The 25771-nt window shown below is 37.5% G+C and overlaps 1 protein-coding gene across 2 annotated transcripts; it reads right to left on the bottom strand.

The window, feature by feature from the left end:
- Window positions 1-492: 492 nt before the first annotated feature.
- On the bottom strand, window positions 493-25433 carry kcnk2b (potassium channel, subfamily K, member 2b; the record flags this gene model as incomplete). Of its 2 annotated transcripts, none has more annotated exons than XM_079254992.1 (6): window positions 25125-25433; window positions 14753-14870; window positions 11132-11292; window positions 8346-8541; window positions 2533-2663; window positions 493-849 (listed from the first exon to the last, which is right to left on the bottom strand). In XM_079254992.1, the coding sequence occupies exons 1-6, from the start codon at window positions 25311-25313 to the stop codon at window positions 493-495; spliced, it is 1152 nt and encodes a 383-aa protein (XP_079111118.1). In that variant the 5' UTR covers window positions 25314-25433. The 2 variants fall into 2 exon arrangements, with proteins under 2 accessions (XP_079111118.1, XP_079111117.1); XM_079254991.1 differs by having other exon boundaries at window positions 2533-2675; window positions 8331-8541; window positions 25125-25328.
- Window positions 25434-25771: the final 338 nt, after the last annotated feature.

The following is a 25771-nucleotide window of genomic DNA, read 5'->3' as shown; positions in this document are numbered from 1 at the left end:
GCAAAGATGCATCTATTGCCTTGATAAGTTAGTTGTATATATTTCTGTGCCTTTTGGGGGAATGTTTTGATAAGAGGATATCCAGTGTGCTGCTACCCCAGTACAGGCTTTCATTTCCTTCCAGCTGATGACAGAAGTTTGCCAAACTCACACCTCTGGAACAACCATTTGTTCCTGTCAGCAGCACACTTTCCATTTTGGCTCAGTCACTAACACAGCTGCTGGTCACGTTGCCGGGAGCATAATGAAAGTCTGATGCCTTTCACAGAATCAATGCGACGAGTTGGCTTTCTTGTGTGAGCGGTAAACACATGTGAATGTACACAGCTTGATGATTGATCTGTGTTTAAGTGTTTAAATCACTGGAACACAATCTACTTAATGGATGCGCATAGGTACCTCGTCGGTGATGCTCCATCAGTACACGTGTGTGTATTTCGATTTGTGATGTGTCTTTATCGGTCGTCTGGCTTTTAATCTTCATGCTGCTCCTTATTTGAGGTTTTCAATGATAGCTATCTCCCTCCGATCAGCATAGTCTGGGCTGAGGCCGTTCAGATAGAGACTGCCGTTCCTGGTTAGAGCTCCTGGTACAGGGCTGAGGGAGAGTGTCAAGTTGGGGTAAGGCTCTCTGTCCTCACACAGGTTGGCTGAGAGTGTCCTTTTGCCAGGAGTCATTTCCTGGTTCATGGATGTGTTAATTCCCAGCTCGGAAGAGAGTTTACGCTTGATGGACGCAGCTCGCTGGAACTTGTCATAGATGTCAACGCTGAGCCGTCTGCGCGTCTCTTTGAACTCTGCAGATACGTTTGCTGTCCACTCAGCTGCGTGTGCACGAAACTCCCCGACCTGCCGAGACAGTGAGAAGATTCACATCTAATAATAGTGTCTGCTTTTGCAGGCGTTCGTTTTCTCAGAGGTTTTTCTTTACATTAATTTTGAGCTTTCTTGTGTTCAAGAAAAACATAAATGCTTCTGCCATCTATTTTAGCTGTGGAATGGGTGTGATTTCTAGTTAACACAGAAAAATGTGTTAACACCTACAAAGGGGGTTGTACCTTTTCTAAGTTATTAGAAATTGAAAATCATGTAGTTCATGTACAAATTGTCAGACAAAACATGTTAGCAGAAATGAGCTGAGTTCATACTTGTGGTCAAAACTGGTATGACCATTAATCTCCTTGGATTGCTGTTTCACAGCTCTTCTCCTTTAAGCTCTCTTTCACTTTTCTTGCTCTGTACTCCAGTTAATTAAGCACACCAAAGAGCTGCATCAGCTTTATTGGTTATTTTTTAACAATATTAATCTATTATAAAGTCCTGCAACAGACAGGGAGATTTATAGATCTTGTGCGATTTTGCTATTATTGTGATGAATTGTTTAAGCTTTCTTGTCTTTTGACTTGAATTTGGACAGTAATGCATTTGGTGAAGTGTCAGTTGTGACAAGATGCAGAAAATCATTGGAATTCATCTGAATTTTTTCAACGCTAAAAAAAACCCCTCAATAAATAGACAACATATTGGTTGAACTCAGTGACCCACAGACATCTCAATACCATATATTTCTTCTGAAAGCTTCCACCATCTCCATGCATTATCCCCCCCCCCCCCCCCCCCCCCTTCCCCGGGCTGTTTATTTATTTATTAGCAGTTGAGGTGAAGAGGAAGGTGAGGAGGCACTTGAATGAAAATTTATGGCACATGTATGTGTGCACATTTGAGAAAAAAAAGGCTCCTCTCTGTCTTCTCACTTTCTCTGCCTGCTCATCATCACCCCTCCTCCCCTTTGCCAACCTCCCACAGAAAACCTTTCTCCCAGTAATCTAATTCTCTGCAGAGCTCACGGCCTCCACAGCTGTACACTTAATTATGTCAGTGGAAAGATTGGAAAGACTGCCGACTTCCATATGCCCGCCACTCCCTCTTATTTATGTCACGCCGAATAAAGAAACAAGACCAGTATGCGGTTATTTTAAGATGAAGAATACAGCTATGTGGATGTGTAGTTGCCTAAAGCCTTTTAGATGTAAATTATGAACCTGTCTGAACAATGCTGTATTTTATTGCTAAACATTCACAGACCTCCTGTAAGAGACTGTATTTACTTCAGACTAGGATGGATAGACCTTACTCCAGATTCATGCCTTGAGGAGAGAACTAAAAACTCATCTGTCACGTGGTTCTGTTGCTGTGACACATCTTTGAATTTACTGCAAATGTGTCTCCTCTGCCAGAATATTTATTTGTAGCTCATTAGGCTGGTGAAGAGGTGTTTCAGGTTCAACATAAAGAAGTTGCTGCACCACCAAAGCTGCATGAGTTGTTTTGTGCACATTTAGAAATGCATGTTACAAGCTGAATAGCAGCCTGCAGAACCTCTTTAAAATCCTCAATATCATAACTTTTGTGCTAATTAAAGTACATCTCTAAGGTCGCCAGAATCTGTGTGCCATTTTGTGTAGCTGTTGATCATACAGGTATAATGGTATGACAGATTTACTCATCTCAAAAACATGACAGTGCACTCACCTCCTCTTTAGTTTTCTTAGAGATTACTCTAAACCAGTCTCCAATCATACTGAGAACTGCAGCAAAGTATGCTAAGCCCACAAGAATCCAGAACCACACTACAGGTTTGTAGTAGTCGAGGTACTCCAGACCTTCGGACCCTCCTGCAGAACAAATGACACAACAAGTGGGTTATAAAAGCCTGTTGCAGTCTCCTGGATCACTTAACAAACCAGCTATCTAAAGGAACAGGAAAGCAAGCAGGGCTGACATTATGTCTGATGACCGGTTCGGCAAGCCACAGTAAATAAAATGGGTTTTAAGTCTGTATCTCTAAATGAACCTTGGTGTTTTTGTTTTAGACAGTATCGGAGGTGGTTTGACCTTTAATTGGCCCTGTGCTTTTCACTCAGTTCTCAGTCCTCGAGAGAGACAGGAAGAGAATGTGAGATCTACAATTAAGAATAAAATACTCAATTTCCCATTCAGAGAAGAAATTAAGGCAGTTATCTTCTCCTGTAAGTCCAATTATGTGATCATGTTGCTCTAAAAAATAAAAAAAGCAAACATGCTGGTAATCAAACAGTTTGTTAAACTTCAGTGTGTACTGAAACTTTTATTAACAATTTATTATTTTTGTCAAATATTAACACTCTATCTGGCATCAAATGTGAGTGGTCAACAACAACAACAACTAAACAAACAAACACAAAAAAACCTAAAGAAAAACGCTATTTTCACCATATAAAAAAGCTGTTAAAACAAAACTGACATACATTTGAGAATAAGAAAATATTGGACATATCTTGAACTTAATAAAATGTCGTGATTTGTATAAATCCTCCTTTGAACCATACAAACGTTCAGCTAGAGGACAACGCTTGCAGTGTAGTTGGATAATGACCCATGATGGCACGCACATGTTTAACTAACAGAGTCCAGGCTGATGAGTTTACTGTAACTACTGGGAGTTGATGCTGAGAGTAATCTAATCTATAATTATTCGGCCTGCCCAGGAAAGTTTAATCAAGCGGATAAGAGTACGTGATTTTTCCCATCTGTCTCGTCCTTATCACCTGCCAAGCAGGTCGAGTAGAACTAATGCCAGCTGCTTCTCTCTCTCTCATACACACACACACACACACACACACACACACACACACACACACACACACACACACACACACACACACACACACACACACACACACACACACACACACCAGAATGAACACATTTCCAATGTCCAATGTCCGTTCATAAGAATATGAATGCTGCTTACATCCTGTATTTGCACACTACACACTAAATCCTCAGTCATGGAGGGAATATCTAAAATTTTGGGGCATAAAGTCAACTTTGGTGTGAATCAACTGGCACCTCATAATAAAAACTAGCAAAAAAGGATGATTTAGCTATGGGCTAAGATATCAAATGCAAATAAAATACCAGCTCACCCAATAGCATAAAGTATCTGAAATTCTTCAATCTGTAATCTGTTTCACAGTGTTAAAGCGTGCACAAAGGGCTTGGAGCTAATTGGCAAATGATGGAGTCTTGTTGTTGTATAGATGTTGTAGCATGCGTTTAAATCATTGTTATAAAACTACATGTTCTTATCTACAGAAATTCAAGGAAACAACACAGCTGCAGATTTTAAGGGAATTATTGTGAACATTCATTCATTTTCTAAACCGCTTAATCCAATTCAGGGTTGCGGGGAAGCTGGAGCCTATCCCAGCTTGCTTTGGGCGACAGGCAGGGTACACCCCGGACAGGGCGCCAGTCCATCACAGGGCCACACAGAGAGACAAACAACCACTCACGCTCACACTCATTTAGAGTAACCAATTAACCTAACATGCATGTCTTTGGATGGTGGGAGGAAGCCGGAGTACCTGGAGAGAACCCACACATACACAAGGAGAACATGCAAACTCCACACAGAAAGGCCACTGACCAAACCCCTCCCCAGCCAAGGATTGAACCAGTGACCTTCTTGCCACAGTGCTAACCACTGTACCACCGTGTAGCCAGATTTTAAATCTTGTTTATTTAAAAATACCTGATTGTAACATATCACTCATTAGAGGCAACATTTACACTGTTACTTATTTTCTTTTAGCTTTTATTAACATAGTTAATTTCTGTGACAAAACATTTATTTACGTTATTATCTCAAGAAATCAACCTTTTTTTTTTTTTTTTAATTAAAATGAGAAGGTAACTAGGGGGACAATTAAAATGAATGGTTCTCTTTCACCAATAATCATCATCCATTATCACAACTGAGCCAGTGGAAGAGTATCTATGGTTGTTAGTGAATGTGTGGATGTAATTCTATTTGTTTTAAAAGCAGGCATTTACTAAAGTCCGTGTAGCAGACAGTAGGGGTGGGAAATCAAATAGAAAAAAATCGAATATTGGGAGGTTTTGCTTCACAATTTTACAATAGTTTTTTTTTTTTTTGTTAAAAAACCCAATTTTTTTTTCAAATTGAAAAATTAATCCATAATAAAATTTTTGTAATTTTTATGGTTTTTATTGATCTTTCTACTTGTCTTCTTGGGCATCATAGCAACAAAATGATGGTGCTGTGCTGTTTTTTCTTAATTGAAATTAAGATAAATAACTTGCAAAAAAAGTTTAGCATATTTTTTTTGTTTTGAGTCTACAAAAATCTGCAACATTGAAGAATAGTGAGAATTGCTATTTAAATCGAATCGGCACCCAAAAAAATTGGGATTGAAACAAATTGGGTCAAAAGTATATTGCTACAGCCCTAGCGGACAGTGTCTTCTGTGGGCAGAGATAAGAGTTTAACCAACTCTGCCACATCCAGAAGCTGCTCCTCAGGCTTTTCTCACTGTTTTCAGTTTGCACAGACAATTTAGCAGAACAATGTTATCAAAACAAAACAAGTATTTTTATCCCAAGGTAATTATATAATCCACCAGTTATCACAATGAAACAAACAAACAAAAAAACAAAAACAAAGAAAAAACCAAGCACGACTGTTTTAAGCTTCCTTATAGATACAGTTTTGATGTATTTTCTGTATAAACATATACAAACATATGTTCCATTAAATCACTATATTTCTTTCAGTGTTACAGATCTTTAAGAGATGTAATTTCGGACCATTTTTAATCGTTTTTTTTTTTTTATTATAATCTATTTAATTTTTTAAAGACATCCAGTTGATGACAAGTAATCATAAGATGTTGAGACCTAAACTCGAGTGGATCCTCTAAATGTCAACAAACCACCCACTCTGCCCAGACTTCGGATTTGCGGTGGATACAAAATAATATTAAAGCTGAAAGTAAACAACATCACAACATCAACTGTGACTAACCAGCTCTCATAAACATGTATTTAAATAGTTGAATAGCAGCTTCTTTAAAATCATCCAAGCTCTTTCTTTTCCATTTCCCTTTAAATCCATCTCTTTCAGATGGCAGACTAACATGTACTTCCTCTCATGAAATCAAAATTACTGCAGACATCTTTCAGATCAAATACAGATTTATCTTGGGAGCAGTAACTAAAAATGTGGTTTTGATAGTGCTCCATCAGTTAAGTTTGCATTATTATTTACAGAAGGGTGTCATTTTTGACATACTGAACGTCAATATAGTGAACCATCAATTTATGTTGAATGGATGTTTTTTCCTCCCATGTGGTTGTGATACTCTCCTCCTATTTAACAAACAGGCATGTAGTGGTTCACATCAGTCATCCTACATATACTAAAGAGAGTCTGTGGTTGTTTTCATGCAGGCTAAATAAATAACTGAAAATCTAATGTTATTACATAAGCTGGAATTGGTAACAATTACTTTCAACCACAGAGTGAAACTAACAAGCTCTCATACATGTATAGCATTTGGCCACAGCATGTGGACAGTATTGGCTGTTACAGATTCCCCAACAAACAATGTGTACAACACTGGATGTGAGGGGAAAAAGCAGGTTAAAAATACTGGAAAAACCTCAGAGCAGTCAGAACAGATATCCAGGAGCCTATATCCCTCCCTGCATATAGTAAATAAAACATGTTTCACATATAGACTGCCAGCTGGCTGTTGCATCAGTGACCCTTCATGTCCCTGGAAGTATGTAACTCTCAGGAGAGATTCCCAGTCTGGTTATGAAGAGCTCCTGAAAGTAAGCAATAAAAACATTCCAAAAGCAAACATTGTAACATTGCCACAAAGTAATGAAGATCCAGTTGAGTGTTTAATATGGCTTGCTCCTATAACCCTTTCATGCATTGTGGCCTGACAGTGGACACTTATTTAAAAGATTTCTTCTTGCATATTCATGAATGAGGATGGTATTTATGTAAATAAACCACTTGAGTGGATGTTAGTGAACCATCCAATATGTTTCCACTCACTGGAGAATAAATGAATATATGTTACAATTTATTATAATGTAATTGCACAAGTTTTCTTTTGCGATAGATAGGAAAAGAAAATTATACAACTACATTTTATGGAAAATTTACACAATATAATTATGATTATATATTATTCTAAAAATATTTGATAGAATTCATTAAAATAAATCATAAATCATGATTGTTAGGAGGCACTATTTCCTTAAGTTTTGAAGTGCTTCCTCTGTTCATACTTATGTTTACCAAACATTCTCTTTTTATGTTTGTATTTTCAGTAATGTCAGTCATTCCTTTCCTAAGACAGTTTTTCTTCATTGACAGGGCCTGCCTAAAATCAGTGCTTCATTGACAGGACCTGCCTACAGTTACGGCTGTTGCAGAGTGTGAATGGGCGGGTCTTGTTCTTCATTGAATAATTGATGGGGAGTGATTAGGGGTATAAAGATGAACACTGAATAGCATATGAATGTTAAAATGATTTTTTTTTTTTATTATGAATTTGTGTGCTGAATTATGGAAAGTGAGCTGTTTTCAAAATCATGTTTTGTGATTAATTTTCTTGATTGATTCTTTGCAGACATGTGTAGTGATTGGATTATTGGGCTGAGAGGGTGGTGCCTCATGATATATATAGGAGGTGCTGCCTTCCAGGCTGGTTGGTCTGTCCAGGGAAAACTTGGCAGTTGTGCAGTGATCAATGTTAAAATAAATGAAAATGTGAATTTCTACCACCCCTTGGTTGGAAAATGGTCTTATTCTTCCCTGTGGATATGTCGTCGTACAACAATGATAAATTCTAAATATCCCTAATAAACAAAAAAGGATCATTGCATATGTCTGTAGAGGTAAAATACTGTATTTAAAAAATGTTGCATTGTTTTTTATTAATTCATGCATAAAAGGGTCAATTTATATCTTCTCTCTTGTCACGTTTTATACTCTATGTGTGGCTCACTGTGTCCACCACATGACCTGAATATTTAGGTTCTAAGTGAGATGTTTAAGTTTTATATAATGTCTTGATTTTTTTATGTTTAGATGATTCTAATTGCAACAGCCTGGAAACCTGTCCCGATGTTTTTGCCTCTCGCCTGCTAATTCATATGATAGACTCCAGCCCTAGGCGACCCTGAATAAGATTAAGTGGTATAGAAAATGAATGAATAAATCAATCTAACTTTTGCTAATAGGATTTATGTACTAAAACTCAGAAACATGTAAAGAATAAAGCACAGTATTAATAGCAGCTTGTCGGAGGCTCATTGTTGCTGTGCAAATCCTGAGTCGAGCTGGTGGAAGAATCAAACATGAACGCATTGATTATAATCAGCGTGTCAGACATGCAAATGAAAGACAGCTTCTGCAAAACAAGCAAACAAACAATAAAAAAAAAAACAACAAAAAAGACACATACCCTCAGTTAAGTGACCTTTTTCTCCAGCAACAAAGTCTCCAAAGCCGATGGTTGTGAGGGTGATGACGACAAAGTAGATAGAGTCAAGGGTGCTCCAACCTTCAATGTGCTTAAAGATGACAGCCGGGAGAGCCACGAAGATGAGACACCCGAACAGGATGAAGAGCAGCGTGGAAATGACACGGATCTTCGTCTGGCTGACTTTCCACTTCTAAGGAAAGAAATTAAGAAATTTAAGCTCAAATCAAACATGTGGCATTAACAGAAGAAAGCTTTCAAAGGCAGAGCAAAGCAAAAGAGATAAATGCAAACAATGAGCATAGTTTTCAGATAGTTTTATGTCACCATTTAATTTCTTTTGTAAAAATCCTTTTGGTTCAGGTGTGATTAAAGATAAAGTTGCAGTATATACAGTATGCTACATGGATGTCAAGCTGCAAAGTCAATGAGATGTGATTTCACTCCATCCTCCCAACTGAAGGGCAAGTTGACACCTGATTTGAGGTGTTTGTCTCTTCAGTAACAGTAACTCAACACGGAGGCAGCTGTGTGGATGGATTCTGCCCATTTACAGCATGTGCAATCTGCTGTAATGATGTCAGCTGCATTTTCATTTGAGTCGTTTACTCCCTCTTTTCTATTCCTGTTAAAGTGCATTACAATATATTCATGCTCCTGATATTTGTGATGCACCTATAAGGTGACAGCTTTCAGCTTGTTCCCTGTGTATCATGCCCTTTTCCTCTCCAGTTATGTAAGCCCAAAGCCCAGTACGTATGAGGGGGAACTATAAAGAGCAGACAGACCTCAGATCCCTGAGTCTATGATGTCTTATGCCCTTGTTTCACAATGCAGACAGCTGGAGTTCTGCTGGGTAACCTAAAGATTAATTTGAGATATACAGAAAACCTTACAATGCAGACTTAGCTTAAAACAAGGTCTTATTGTATTCCAAGAGGACTTGGAAGACTGAGGTTGTTACGAATCTTCATTGCACAGCAGTGGCTTCCACACTCCCTCTATTTCTATTGTTCAAATGACTGTCCAACCTTCTTCTTCTTCTTCCCCAAGGAGAGACAGAACCAGCAATAAATCAGGATGATAATTAACCTGTTGCAAGTAGTTGAAAACCAGCGACTGTTGGCGCTTTCTTTTTTTTTTTTTTCTTTTTAACTGAAATTAGATGCTTTTAAGGACTGTTTCACTTGATCAACTTGTCTCGTGTATAACTGTTTCCTGGATAATTTCAGGTTATTTGGAGCAACCGTATCTCCCCATGCATGTATATGTACTCACTTCAAGTTATCATAACACTTTGGAACTACAGCCAAATTTCGTGATTTGTCAGAAAAGCCACCGGCCTTCAAAAAGAAAAGTGTAAAGCTTTCTTCCTATTTTGGGTTATAGTGATCTGTTGTAATTGCTGGTATTTACTCACTCCTCTACATTTGGCAACAATGACTCTTGGAGGAAGATGGGCTGCACGGTGGCATGGTGGTTAGCACTATGGCCTCATAGCAAGAGGGTCACTAGTTTGATCCTCTGTGAGACGAGGTTTGAACAGTGGTCTTTCTATGTGGAGTTTGCATGTTCTCATGTTCTCGTTCTTGTGTATGCGTGGGTTCTCTCCAGGTACTCCTCCCACCGTCCAAAGACATTAGGTAAATTGGTTACTCTAAATTGCCAGTAGGAGTGAGTGTGAGTGGTTGTTTGTCTCTGTGTGGTCCGCGATGGACTGGCGAGCTGTCCAGGTTGTACCCTGCCTTTCGCCCAAAGACTGCTGGGATAGGCTCCAGCTTCCCCGCATCCTTTATTGGACTAAGCGGTTAGGATAATGAATGAATGAATGACTCTTGGGAGGACAGCAGCATGTTCACAGATTATATTGCACCAATTTCTGCAAAAGTTAGGTATAAAGTAGGATTTAAAAGCCCACAGTTTGCGATGCAGCAGATGTGCATTTAGGCACCACTGCCTGATAGCTGAGCATATTTTATGTGGCCTGATAAAAAATGACTTTGTGGAATCACATTACCCTGATAACTTTGCAAATCTAAACAGTTTACTAAATCCCACTTTTTATGATACAAAGGGCCAAAAACTAAAAGTATATGACAGAGCTGTTTCTCTGAGTGAGTCAGCAGGACTTCAAACATCCAAACACACAGTTTGTACTTAAGGACATAATGAGGTTACTTCTATACCATTTATCCCTTTATAAAAGTTATTAAACTGCTTCTATCTGACCTATGCAAAAAAAAAAAAAAAAGAAGAAAGAATGCATAGGCTTTTATTAATTTAAACTATTAGAAGAGCAAAGTTTTACTTGAGTTTATGGTGCTGATTGAAAATTGTTGAGAGTCATGTATGAGATGAAAGTTAAATTTGTTGTTGTGAATAAGAATTTTTCACAGGAGTTTGAAATTATAACAGTGGTAGGACATTATTATAGATCCTTTACTACCCTGGATAGTTAATTTATTAGATTAATTATTAGATATTATTATAAATTATAATATAATGTTACATTTTAACTCCTTAAATCAATAAACACACATAGGCATAAGCGACTCATACTGGGAGTTTAGTTCCTCATCAAATGCAGCTCACATGATTGGTTTGACTTCCTGGGCTGAGTTGAACAGCAAGGAGTAGCACCCACATTAACAAATCAGACTTAATTTCTTCTTGAAACAAAGAAGCTTTATTATGAACAAAAATTCATAATAAATCTACCTTGTCCGAACTTTATTGATGTTGGATTAAAAACTAATGAAACTCACTTAAGTAATGTATCTCACCACAATCATTTTCTCCACTTTGGCAATGCCCTTCCCAAAAATAGTCCCCAGCTGGTCCCCAACACCTGCCAACAAGAATCCGAACAAGGGGATCCCCAGCAGGGCATAGACAATACAGAAGATCTGCCCTCCTTCTGTATGAGGAGAGATGTTCCCAAATCCTGAGAGAAAACACACAGAAAATATGATCAGCAGATAAAAAATGTATCTAAAAAACACTGAAGAGGAAAATTCGGCTTTGAATGTTCATATTATACAGACAATTAACAAGTTCCACATCTTCAATTGTATGTTGAGTTATAGGAGTAGATGATTTGCAGAACAACATTTTCTGAGTTAGTGGTGTTATATTTCTGCTTTGTCTGAGTACACACTGTCTCCTCACTGTGTTTTGGTTGAATGTAGAATGATGGAGACTAACAACTTATTTTGACATTTCAGAGCTGTGTCTGGTATTTATTTATTGTGGAATGTGTGTGGTAGATCTGCTGTGTAGTTTGCATTGCTTAGACATGCTGTTCAAGCTGTGTTGGCAGCCGTTCTTTGTACCTCAGTTGTTGATGTTGCACAAACAGGAGATTTATACTAAACCGATCCTGTTGACAGGACCTTTTAAGCTGCAAGTGTTGGGGTTTGTATCTGGGTTGTTATTCTTGCAGAATACTGCTGAAGGCTATATAAATAAATATTTTCATCCAAATGTATGTCTTTAATTAAATACAAGTGTGCACATTTTGCTCTCCCCTGCTTTCCTTCCTGGGTTTTCCAAGGAAAAGATGATCATGGAAGGATATAACTGTTGCTTTGGTGGCTGCGATTTCACAAATGGTGCGGCGGTATCTCGTGAATGAATTAACCCTTTATAGGGCACTCAATGCTTACCTTAAAATTAGACATTTTTACCAAATATTGTCCTTCTGGTATGTACCAAGACCTCCATTCTGTTGTTACTTTTTAAAAAAAATAGTTTTATGCTGAAAATGAAAGAAAACAAACTGATAAAACATAGTCACTTGCCTGATAAAGGGTTAAGGCATGATCTCATGAATCTCATGAAGTTTGACAGTGCTATTTCCTGAATGCCTATAGGCAGAAGATTAGCTTAGATCAAATTTCAGTGGAGGGAGATGACGCAAAGTGCAAAAACTGTGACTCGCGCTACAGTTTATTATTCACACCTTCTGCTCTCACGCAGCTCTAACATGAATGAAAAATGGGGAAACTGAAGAGACGTAATCACAGGCTTTTTCAGAATTTACTTTTTATATGAACATAAACATTACATCTATATAATGTGCAGCAAACAAAAACCCCAGAGACCAGTCGCTCCCCCATGTTAGACAACATATGCAACCATTATTTAATATCTTATAAGGTGTCTGCATGATGAACTACTCTACATTCACTTCCCTTTATTAATGCATTAATCTGACTCTGTGTAGGAGCTGCAGGGTATCAACTAATGACTTTCCAGTTGCAAACAGCAATAAGGTGTCACCTGAAGTGAGAAAAATTGCCAATCATGTTAGTAATTTCATGATTGGTTCATCAGGACACAGGATGCCGAATTCATTTTTAACACCATGAGATGACCTTGTGGGGGAGATGCTCTCTAACAAACATACACTCTCTAATTAGAAGCTGCACTTAATTATTCTCCATTAAACAAATCAGTTCTTGTTTATGTTCTTGGCTCATCCTTGAATTCTGTCTCAGTGTCAGAAGGCAAGTTAAGACATATTTTACTGCTTTTGTGAGTTTTCACCTTTGTGTTTAAATAAAACATGTGATTTTCAGTAAAAAGGCTCCAGTTCATCTCCTATGATACTGATGAGTAGGACAGCCATGAGCACATGCCGTAGTGTATTGTACTACCATTTAATGATGATAAAGCCAATTATCAGTGGCAGTAAAACCTTTTGTTTAAACTCATGAAATGGTGCAGCATGATTTAAACAAGCAACTTGCATGAATTAAACAAACTATTGCAGCTGATTAAATTTGAAAATTAAACTACAGTATAGCTCATTTAATTTCCTGGATGACAGTAAGGCAGCTGGCTATTTATTTTCTTTCAATTATGTCCATCCAGTTAAATATTAATGCATAGACAACATCAGTCTTCTGAGGTGAACTAATGTCAAGGCAACTCCAGGGATCTTGCGTAAAATGTAAAACACATTCACTCTGAAAACGCGACTTCTTTGTGTAACAGCACGGGGACTGCAGAGCAATTGGGCACCAAATAAAAAACACAACAATCCTAATTTAAGCAAGACAAACCTGATCTCTGACAGTATTTAGCTTTTGCATGTTTCCGCCATAGAGCGCTGCTATTTCTCTGTATTAGTAGCTGAACCATCCAGTTTCCATAGGAAAGCACCATAGCCTCTTCCAACATCAGTACACCAACAATTTGTCAAGAGAATCTCAATGTTTGTAAATCACTGTTGCTCATAAATGAAACGCAGCTCAGTTTGTGAAAAGACGCTGCTCAGATTACACTCTCTGCCAACATTTTAATAGCTGATACAAAAACAAAGGTGCCAGCTCCATTTATTACAATAAAACGGTAACATGTTTTGCTACGCAGTCAGACGCCTGTCAGAAAATGAATCACAACAGCCCACCAAACAGATAGCTGATAACGTGCTATGATGCAAGTATTTCCACCATCTTTAATGAGCAGAATAACAAACACAAGCTGATTCAATGCAGCACAATCTGGAAATGGTGAGAGACAAGGGTTCTGGCATCATTGTCAATTTGGTGCAAAAGCATTCATTCAGATCATGGTGTGCCGACTCATTATGGTTATTTATCTGAAAAAACAAAAAACAAAAAAAAAAAAAAAACCCAAAACAAAAAAAAACAAGTAATTTTCTAACCAGAAATCAAAATCAGCTAATTAGAATTTACTGCATTTCATTTCCTCATTAGAGGCTGAGCTCTGACAGGGTGCTAGAGATGTGAAATGAAGCTCAACAGCTCACTGAACAGACACGGTGAACTGTCGTGGTCCAATAGGAAGAGCTGGATGAGCTGTCAGAATGTGTGAGTTTAAGTGTGTTTGTGCGTGCACACACACATGTGTGTGTGTGTGTGTGTGTGTGTGTGTGTGTGTGTGTGTGTGAGTTGGCTGGAAGGGGTGCTAGTGTCAGCTATTGCTTTTTTCCTGATTAGTAAGCCTTAACAGCTGCAGATGACACAGAAAGGGGCAAATGGTGAGAAGGACGCGGGAGTTTCAGGCTGCCGCTCTGTACAAAGCAACCTGCATTTATTATAATTAGGCTCTACACTTCATTATAGTTTGGAGATAAATTGTATTTCAGAGGTCAGTCAATTGTAATAACACTTTAAAACCTCTTTATAAACACAAAATATACGTAATAATTATCCTGAAGACACAACACACGGCTTTAATATTTGCAAGATGGTGAAAGAGTCAAGCTCAAGAATGTTATTTGTTCACAAATTTTGTTGGCTGTAGCTCTAGAGGAAGCGCGGTCGTCTTCCAACCGGAAGGTTGGTGCACCTTCTGGTGGATGAGTACATGTGTAATAGTCCTTTGGCAAGACACTTGGCCCCCATTTAAATCCAGCAGGAAACTATTCCTCTTACCGATTGTTGTGATCACAGTCCCAGCAAAGAAAAAGGAGGAACTGAGGTCCCAGAGACTCGTCTGATTGGATAGACTTCCTGATGGATTCACTCCTGCACGAACTGCTGAAACAACTTGCTGCAGAGGAAGAGGAGAAAAGTTTGCACATGAAAGGAGTGTTGCTCAGTGGGAGTTTATTACAACATAGAGTGAGAAACTTTAGAAAATTGGTGTCATGCACCAGCTTTCCTGGGGAAAAGATGACGGCTGAGAACCCGTCAAAGCTGCTGAGAGTAACATTAGACACAACAAAAATATTTGAATATGTTTTGAAAATAAAATGAATTTAGTCAGATTGTGTTTCATGGAAATAAGCTGTAGTCCATTTTATGCATTGTGATCGATGCAGTGCAAATAAATAATAGAAGATTACTAACAAGTGTACAGTACATGTCTGTACGAGTAAAAAAATATTATGTGGAAAAAAAAGTGCAATACTTTTAATAAATCATGCACGGAAGGGCTTGAGTAAATGTTTAGTATTGACTACCTTAACGCTGGCGGCAAATTGCATGAAAAGTAAAGAAGGTCAGAAGGAGAAGATTAATCTGATATCGCTCACATTGCTTTATGTTTGCTTATCCCTACCGATACAACTCCCTAAACTAAAAATATAATTAAGTCAAAAAATAATTACACTGTCTATCAAGAGCACTCTTCATGTCATTAGCCATCAGCTGTAAATAATGTATGTTTCTGGACTTTCTTTTTTATTCCATGCTTTTCTTTATATTGTTACACTAACATGTCTGACAGAAACAATTTCCACCTGCTGTATTTTCTGTAGAAACAGAAACTTTATGATTCAACATACACTCCTCGCAACAGATTAGGGATGTTCAGCTTTATGTATGGTCCATGAAAACACTTAAAACCAACAATAATGTTTGCCAATGAAAGGAATTTGACTTCATAGTTTTTGAATGTTCATGTCTACCTCTTCAATGTATCAGTTCTCATTAATTAACATATATTTCTCTAAAAATTTGATTAGCCACAAAAAACTAAACAAAACAAAAAAGCTTGAATTGTCCACTCCAGTGGTTCAATGTTTTTTTTTAATTTTTTTTTTTTATTGTCATGTGTCTTTGTTTACGTGGAGCAATTGGCTGTGATTGGGAGAAAATGTGCTGCACTTGCAAGGAAACTAATCTTCTAAAGTTTGCTGTGCCAAGTCACTCACTCTCTCTGGGAAGCCATTGGGCCACATAGTAACTATTCTTCTTTAAGGTTGTTTTTGAACAACATGAGACACATAATGTCACCCAATCATCCGTGGCATTTGACTACTGACATTCTGCATGTCCACACTCCACTTTATTTCATTTTGTTACCTTTTCTAACAAAATAATTGGGCATGATACCTTCATTATGTGGATTCCTCTCTTTTGTTTATTATTTGAGCCAGCTTGGTAACACATAGGACAAGTAATTTAAGCCAGTAACATGTCATCTTGTGGAATACCCACTATAGTTAGCTTGTTTTTCAGTAAATGGTTTGAAATATAAGAATTACTGCTGTGTGCTAATTAAATGATAAATTTGTGGTATAAAGTCAACATAGCAGCAATATTTTTGATTTTGTGAATTTTACCAAAAAATAGAATGTCTATAACTATTGTGAGTAGAGTACCGTGATTCAATTTGACTGAGGTTCTCTTGGACTAAACTTGCCCACCCACTGATGTAATGTGTTTGAATGAATCTGATACATTCATATAGTTCTGAGGACATGAGATTTAGAGCACCACCACACCAATGTTCTTCAAATGAAACTTTAAGAAACAAGATAAAATGCTCCTCCTTATCTTAATAAAATGAAGCTCGGCTGTGAGTTCAGTAAGTGAGGTTTTGTTCCTCCATATCTCTTTTCATGTCATCTGGGATTTTCCTTTGCACGTTTTTGTTACCTTTTCTGTAAATGTGAAATATTCATCATTCTTAACTATTACTTTTAAAGCTAAAGTTGGTAATCTTGCTCAGAGACTTTTTTTTTTTTACTCTTGGTGAAGTGGTTCCTTGTCCTGATTGTAATCTATACATTTTGTAATCATGAACAATAAGAAATATATTTAGACCTCTCAGTTTACTGTAAATCAGTAAAAACTCTGACCAAACGTTCGGCCCAAAGGGGAGTTGTCAATTTCTAATATTTTGTAAGCTTCTTCTCCCGACTCCCCTCCACCCTGTCCTGCAGCGCATACCTGATAGCCAAACCCTGTATATAAGCGTGTTAGGATGAAAATACAAACTAGTGAAGAAGAAAGTCGGAGGGCAAACATGGCTGAGAAAATGCAGGAAGGATTTCCCGACCCGGCTCTGTTTGTTTGCCTTCTTCTTTGCTCAACAGCAGAGAAAGAGAAAATTGTTGGTGAAAAAAGTCTTCAGCTGTGATGTGCAAGTTCAGGTTGGGTGGGGGTGGAGTGTGGGGCGGGTGGCTGGGCGTGTCTCAAATTGATTATTGATTGGAGGGGGAGGAGCCAAGACATGGTGGCACCTTCAAATCTTGCTAGCTCCCTAACATTACCTACCCCAGCTTTAATCTTGACATCGGTACACTAACCCAGTGGTCCTCCAGTCTACAACCTCATGAGCTAACCAGACTGTTTCCTGTTCAGTTAAAAGTGGTTTCTGCTCTGTAATTCTCATCCCATCCCCACTTCTTCCTGATGGTAGAACTTCAATGGGAATCCACTGCCTCCTAAATCCAATGTGGCTTGTAGACTCCAGGGGATCCTGTCCTATTTATCCTACGTCATACATCATTAAATCATGTCAAACATTTGTATGCCAATTCTTTGACTACAAATAAATTTTATTTCATCATGACATACTGTCCCTCTTTAACAATGCAGTGTTTTTGTATGGAAAATCTGATTGACTGGTCAAACATTAAGTCTGCAGTACTGTCACTTTCTTTCAGTGCAAGAGTGACCTGACCTCGCCGAGGCTCTATTAAGACTGACCCCAGACAAGTGAGTACAACAGTTCAATTTGCTGAGGCCAGACAAAAGGTCTCCTGGCTCAAGTGTCTCTAAGGATCTCCACAGAACATTATAAAGACAAATGAAAGAGAAAAGCTTTGAGACACCAAGACAGCAGCGGGCACTGCTGTAGAGCTTGTACTATATAGATTGCAAGAGAATGGTTTCAAGACTTTTATTCCCCTTGTGTATGTGTGTTGGGTTTTCTTTTTCTTTCAACTTCAAATCCTAACATGGTTTGCCGGATTAAACGTGACAGGTTTTATCAGCAGGGAGCAGCAGATGATGTAATCTCAATTATTTGTGCTTTTTAAATAAAAGAACCTCCTGAAATAATTGTAACACTGGGACAATGATGCTCATAATCAGCATACACACATGCAGTTTCAGGTCATGACGGTCAGGGAGCAGCTCCAGTTCATCACCATTAGTAACATGAGCTTTCACTGAGTGTATTAAAAGATACAGTAAGATAAAGTTGTTAAAACAAACATGAAATTGAAATGTACTGGAAACTGAGGGGGCACACACTGCAAAAACACACAAGAAAAATCCAGGTTAGAAAGTGGAAAGTTAAGGGCTGGTGTTTAACCTTCTTATCTAACATTTGCAATAATGTGTGTTGGATATGTATCAGTCACAAGCACCACCACGGTAGTGGTGGGAATTACATTCATAATGAACAATTTCACACCTCACAATGTTCAGTTTCAGTGTAGGAAGAAGTGTGCCTTAAATGACTTTCTTGAACGGATTAAAATTTCCCAGATGGGAATTCCAAATATATTAGCTGCATGTTAAAATGGGCAAATAAACAGTTTTGTATAGTTTGCCGAAATGAACACATTAGTTTGGGATTAAAACTAAATCATCTTGACTTTGCATCTTATTTACCAAGATTTTGTGATGCATTCTGCACCATGAAACAATGCAAAAAAATAATCAAAGCAACCGTTTTAAAAATGTATAATAGTGTTTTTTTTAAAAAACCAACTGGGGACATTTTACTGGATTTGTGTCTCTTTGCATTCCCTTCATTAGGTTCCCCCTATTTAATTGCATGTTAACAGAAATGGCTAATCAGCCAAACAGATGATTGCAACTCAATACTTTTATGCCTTTTAGAAGTTTGAAGGTGGTGCAACAGTGTTGGAAAATTTTCTTGACACATTTTATTACAAATCAGTTAAACACCACAGCCTATCTCAGTATTGTTGCTGACCATGTCTGTCTTTTAAGACCACAGTGTGCCATTTCCTGAAGGCTAATTCCAGAAGCAAATGGAGATACAAAACTCAGATCTTCTCAAACTGGTTTCATCGGACATCACTGTGTTTGTACTTCAATGATCCTACAATCAACATATCTACACATAATAGAGCATATTTGGACCAACAAAATGTGCAGCAACTGTAGGATGTTATCATGTCAATATTAAGCAAAAGCTCTGAGGAACACATCCAACACCTTGAAGGCAAAACAGGGTCCAACCTGGAAGTAGCAAGGTCTCAACAAACAGATTCAGTCATTGTTTTAACTAACTGGTACAGTTAGGGTGGCCAGAAAGGTGAAGCCTATCCCACAAATCGTTGAGCGAGAGGTAGGGTGGGTACACCCTGGACAGGTCGCCAGTCCATTGCAGGGCCAACACAGAGAGACAAACAATCATTCACACTCAAATGGATTCAATATACTAAAAATATGTTTTGCATTTTCTATTTTGATGGATTTATTACTTACTACAAAAGCAACATCACTGAATAACAAGCACAGATGTTTGTATTACTAGCATAACTGGCTACCATGCCGAGGATATAAATGAGTTCTGAGATAAAAGGAATAATGAACAGTGTCAAACCTGACAAAAGTTAAGTGTTCCCAAAAACAATTTCCAAATAAAAAGGTTGAAAGATAAGAAAAAAATTAATCCCTATGCTTCTAAAACCATCATTTACCAAACCATACAATCAACCAAGCTTGCCTCAGACAGTTCCCTTTGTTTCACAGCCAAAAGGACTTATCATTAATTCACAGCTTTGGCTGTTACATGGAAACTGATATAAGTTGAGGCAATGTGAAGACTCCACTATCTTTCTGACAGTTGAACCAAACAGGCAGGAGAGACTGAATTGTTTGAGCTTTTTGGTATCACTCACCATTTTAATTAATCCCCAAGAGAGCACATTTCTCCCCAATCCTCTGCTGACTGTCTTTTGATCAGTAGGAGCATGCAAAGGTGCTTCAGCGTGTGTTTGCATTCACAATTAAGTAGAAGTAAGTAGATGACACCTGTGTTGAAGCTGTGTATAAATAAATCATCAGAGGAGAAATATTTACTTGCCTGCACAACTCATTTTAGCATTCATGGGTGAAGAAAGGCTGTTAGACTGAACTGTAGTCTGTTTAAACCACAAAAGCAAGACTTGTCTTTGCTCATTGCTGTGGAAACTGACTCATAGTTAGGCTGAAAAGATCCATAAACTGCTTTTAAATGCATTCCAGAAGCAAAATACCCAGTTAAACTCAAGTTAAATTATAGAACATTTTGTTAGCATTTAATTAACGGAAAGGCAGGCAGGTTTATGTGTATCACATTTCATATATGAGACCATTCAGTCTTTTATATGAAACATGAAATGCATGACAGCAGCATGAAAAACAAACTTTAAAAGAAATGAGAGAAATTAAAAAGAGAAAAGACTAAAATAAAAACAAAATCCATGATTTATAAGTTACAGTATGATAAATTAACAGCTGTTTTATTTAAAGGTGGCAAAAAATTTTTACCCCTTATTTAAAACAGCTGAGAATTTAAGTCTTGCAGTTTTTTTGGGGATTTTGTTCCACATCTGAGGAGCACAAAAACTGGATGCTGCTTAGGGTTGCTACCTTTCAGAAATTAAAACGCCCACCATAGCTCCAATCCAGGCGGGTGGCACACCCACAGCGATGATATGTTTTGTGCAAGTGTGTAGAAGTAATTAAGTAATCAATTAATTAAACTTAAAGATTAAAATGTTTTGTTAGCAATTATTAAATTTCTTTCTGGTGCAACATTTTTGGTTCTAAAGTTTTACTAATAGGCAACATTTTTACTGGCTGTTGTATTTTCTGTGTTTTATTTTGTTAATTATTTTTAGATTGAGTGTTGATGTTAAATAATGTTGATTGACATGTGTAGGCTGTTGGAAAATTATGAAAATACAGAACAAAGTGCATCCTGTATTGATTCAATTCGGGAGGCAGCATTTGCCTATCAATTAAAGGATGATTTTGTATTTTACAGGACGGGTGGCAACCCTAATGTTGCTCCATGTTTACTTCTGACTCTGGGAACAGAATGTAAATTTGATCCTGATGACCTGAGCGATCTGATTGGTTCATAACAAACTAGAAGATTCTGAATTATTTTGGACCTAAACTTTTAGTGCTTTACTAACAGCAGGATGTTGAAGTCAATGCTTTGACAGACAGGAAGCCAGTATAAAGCGACTGCTGCCTAACTAACCCTAGAGCTCATGGCACATGCTTGGTTATTTAAGCCAAGGTTGACTTTACAACGCTCTTAATGTGACTGCTGAAGTTCAGGTCTGAATTCATGACTACTAGCTGTTTAAAGTTAAGCCCTGACTTTTAATTTTTCTTTGTTTGGCTCCAAAAACTATCACCTCAGTTTTGTCTTCATTTAACTCGTATTTCTGACACAAAAGCAATTTTTGATTTGGCCATTTCGTCAGAGTTTGGATTTGACCACAATCTCCTGGTGTGATGGGGATGGTTATGTAGATTTGTGTGTCATCAGCATACAGTAAGTTTGGTAAGATACTTTGTTGTTTTTCACAATTTGAGCAACTGGATGTTGAACAGCAGTGGCCCCAAAATGGAGCCTTAGTCTAGTGAGATCTTATGGTCAACCAAGTCAAACGCAGCACTGAGTTCCAAGCGCTAAAAAGCTGCCGCTATCAGTGTTCAAGCTGGTGTAATTTAAGACCCTATCTAGAGAAAAGTGTTGTAACTGTTGGAAGAAAGCTTTTTCTATAATCTCACTAAGAAAGGGGGAGTTTGCTATTGACCTGTAGCTGTTCAAGAGTGATAAATCTAAGTACTTCCTTTCAGTAGTGGCTTGATGGCTGCTGTTTTCAGGGTCTAAGGGAAGACCCCGGAAAGTAGAGACATGTTTATAGTCTGTAAAATATCTGAAACATTCTTGAAAATCTAGGTTTTTAGGACTGATTAGAATAAAGTATGTTATGATGTTTGTATCTCTTCTCAGTGGACACAATAAGGACATATGCCCTTGCACCCAGCATGAAAGAACTTACTGACTTTCTGATTTTCTGAATTTTGTCAATAGAGAAAGAAGAAATCTCATTACAGGCCTGGTTGGATAGAAGTTCTGGGGTTACTGACACGGGAGGATTGGTTAGTCTGTCAACAGCGATGAACAAGGCTCGATCATTATTGCTGTTCTTAGCAACGTTGTCAGAAAAGAATGATTATCTTGCATTTCTCAGCTCTACGTTATAAATCCTCAGCCTCTCTTTATAGACCTCATAGCTCTTTTCAAGCGATTTGACTGTTTGCTTTGGTGATCAATACGATACCTATATGTAAGTTATAACATATATATCACATTTAAATAAAACATGACAGAAAACTGAAAGTTAACATTTAAAATAAAAAAGGGCATATAGACAATAAAATCCTAAATAATTGGATGTTATGTGGTAATTGCAGAAGTCAATTCTTTTCAAAGCAAATTATAATTTCCTGAAATATTCTATTTATGATTTTTTAAGAAGTGACCAGGAGACATAACCGGGCTAACCGGATCTGGAGAGAAAACTAGACTGACTCCAAGTGTCAGGTTGGATATCTGAGCTACTAAACGCTGCCAGCCCATTGATGGTGGGAACCCCTCTGACCTTTTGTTTTTCAGTTTTCACATTGTGCCTCTAGGCTTTTCACATTTAGATCATGTGAAGAGCCTATCCAAGCTGCTCTGAGGTGAGTTTTTTTTAAATTTAACACTGTGCAAATATGAGACACCATCATGATTTTGATTTGTTAGTCTTTACAAAACCCATAATTTATCGTTTGCGCCTTACAATCTGTTTTGTGTGAAGTTTGTCTCCCTGACCCCTAACTAATTATATGTTTCAATACTTATTGTTGGATTTTACCTGCCTATTGTTCTACATTTAGGTCCTCATTCAGCACACAGCACAAAAATGTTGAAAGCTTTTTACCTGTCTTTTTGTTTCCTTACAAGACTTTATATTCATTGCTATTAGATTCTTTATGTTTGACCTGGAGGTCATCCCTACTACCTTATTGCCATCACACTGTTTGAAAACACTTGACTGCTTTTATACAGATGAACTACAAATTCTGGCCACATTGCTACAAGATTAGACTTTGGATCACTTTTCTTAAATGTTTAACCACGTAGATGCTTTCTAGTTTCTGTTCTCCTCTGAGGTTCTGTTGTAGTTCTATATCACAGTTATGGTATGTAACTATGTTGTAAATACTAAAAAATTTGCACTGAAAACTGTATTCTCAGCAGATTTGTAAAAACGCTAGGCTTTAGCCCTTAGTCCATAAAGACAATTTAATTTACAGTTACCATCCAATACTTGCTGATGTGGTTAGCAATGACCACTTGCTTAACTGAAGAATCAATGGCTGTTTCTGTTTGCTGACTATAATGATGCCACATATCTTAAAATCTAATTTGCTTATAAATATCCTTTTGTGACCAATAGCTAAGACAAACAAAAGCTTGGTGGGACTAAAAACGTAGGACCCTAATGATTTTGTGCCCCGTGCATCTCACATTTCACCCTGATACAGGTCATTATCTAACAGTCAATCAGAGGGATTGATGATCACAGGAAACAATCAGAGCATTTAATCACTAACTCAGCATCTAAAACAGAATACTCCCTTGTCTACCAGCCCCTCTTAAATGAAAAAAAAAAAAAAAAATCTCATTTGCATAGAGATGGTGAGCTCGAAACATTATTCAACAATAAATTCTTCTGGGGGAGGTTGATTTGAAGTATTATCAGATACTTTAGGTAGATGAACTATAAATTTCTTTAACAGCCTGCCAGGTGGGACACCAGGAAGGAAAGAGCCTTTGCCATGACATCAGTTGGAATTAAATCCCTTCTTCCTTGAAAATCCTTTAAAAAACTGATTAAACATGACTGCATATCACACCCAAAATATCATTCAGTCAAATTTTTCAAGTAACAAAATCTTAGACGTAGAAAACAAACAAATAAAAGTTTACATATTTTAACCAAATCATAATTATTTTTATTGACTCCATAACTTGGCTGAACAGAGGTTTAGTTAAGCTTCCACTGTTTGCACTGTCCTCTAAATCAAGTATTACCAAAACTTTGGGAGATTCAAAATACTTTGGAGTGAAATTTGTCAAGAAAGCCTTGTGATCACATAAAAATGAATTAGAAAAAACACTTGTAACAATCCATATCAGAGGTCCACACATGGCTGAAGATCTGCAATTAGAAATGAAATATTTTGAATGTGTGTGTTCATACTGGGAAACTTTTTTTTCATGCTAGAATTGATAACATTGCAATGTTTATTATACTTGTATCATGATCAGTAAGAATTGTAATGCCAACTGCTGTGATTTTTCTATACATGCCCATGTAGTTTGGCAAGTTAAATCACTATGATATATATATATATATATATATATATATATATATATATATATATACATACACACACACACACACACACATATATATATATATATATATACACACATCATCTTCCAAAAATGTTCATGACCCAGATAAATTTGATCTTTTTTTTTTTTTTTTTTTACTAATTTGCACTGGCAAAATGTGTTTGGCTTTCTTCCCATTCTAACAGATTTCAACTCTGCTTTGCCAGAGCTGGCCAGAATAAGACCAATTATCTAATATGGGATGGATTTGATACAGTGACTGTACAGAAAAACACTCCTGATGCACAATCTGTTCGTAATTTTGCATCGTTCAGCACTTCATTATGATTCAGTGCTGTGATTGGTCGTTTCCAGAGATAGTTAGCTCAGTACTATTGCTAACACCCCTTAGCTCCAAACAACCTTGGCTCTTCACTAATTTGCATTTGTCAGGAAATGGCAAACTGATGTCCTGCTACTGTGCTTTATGCCAAAGCAAATAGGTTAAAAGATCAAAAGAAAAATGTGAAAAATACTCCTTTTTTCTATTCCAATGTTAAGTAGATTTGCTTGTCATGGAATTTGGCTCATGTGAAAATATCTAAATTACGATTGTATGCTGATGCTTACACTCACCTTGACCAGATTCTCCAGCTCAGAAGAGTTTACACAAGGATGCATGGTCAGAAACTTCAGTTTTTCAGCAAGAATGGCCAGTTTCTGGGCACTCTCATAGGGCTGCTCCAGTGCTTTGAAAACTGTTGCCCCAATGATGAGGTAAAGCACCACCAGGAAGAAGATGGCTGATACAGTTTTCCACCTCATAACTGTAGTCCGGGTGTCACATTCATCTTCTGGAGTATTTAGTACTACTGGTTTAGCTGAGAATGACAGACGAGGCTTGGAGTTGTGGGCTGCAGCCTTTGGGTCAAGAAGGTCAGGTGCAGCCACTGCAAGAGTGGAATGAGTGACAATTATTGATTTATTGACATCACATGTGTACACTAAAAGATCAATGACATAAAAGTATATAACTACTTTTTTATTCTGAAGGGATGGAAGCTTGACTACAGCTAAGAAGAACCCTTATTTTATCTGTTCTTTCTTCTTGTACCATTTGTTGGCGGTACCTATGGAGCATTGATCTGACAAAAAAAAATCACCAGATAGTGAGAAAACTGGTGCATCACAGCAAAGGCAACAAGGTTGGGGGTTGGATAATGGAGCTGCACAACTCTCAAAATAAAAATAAAAAAAATACTGGAATATTGTCTGGATTCTGC

The sequence above is a fragment of the Telmatherina bonti genome, assembly GCF_933228915.1.
Source record: "Telmatherina bonti genome assembly, chromosome: 16".
Lineage (NCBI taxonomy): Eukaryota > Metazoa > Chordata > Actinopteri > Atheriniformes > Telmatherinidae > Telmatherina > Telmatherina bonti.
This window is presented reverse-complemented; position numbering and strand designations above follow the sequence as displayed.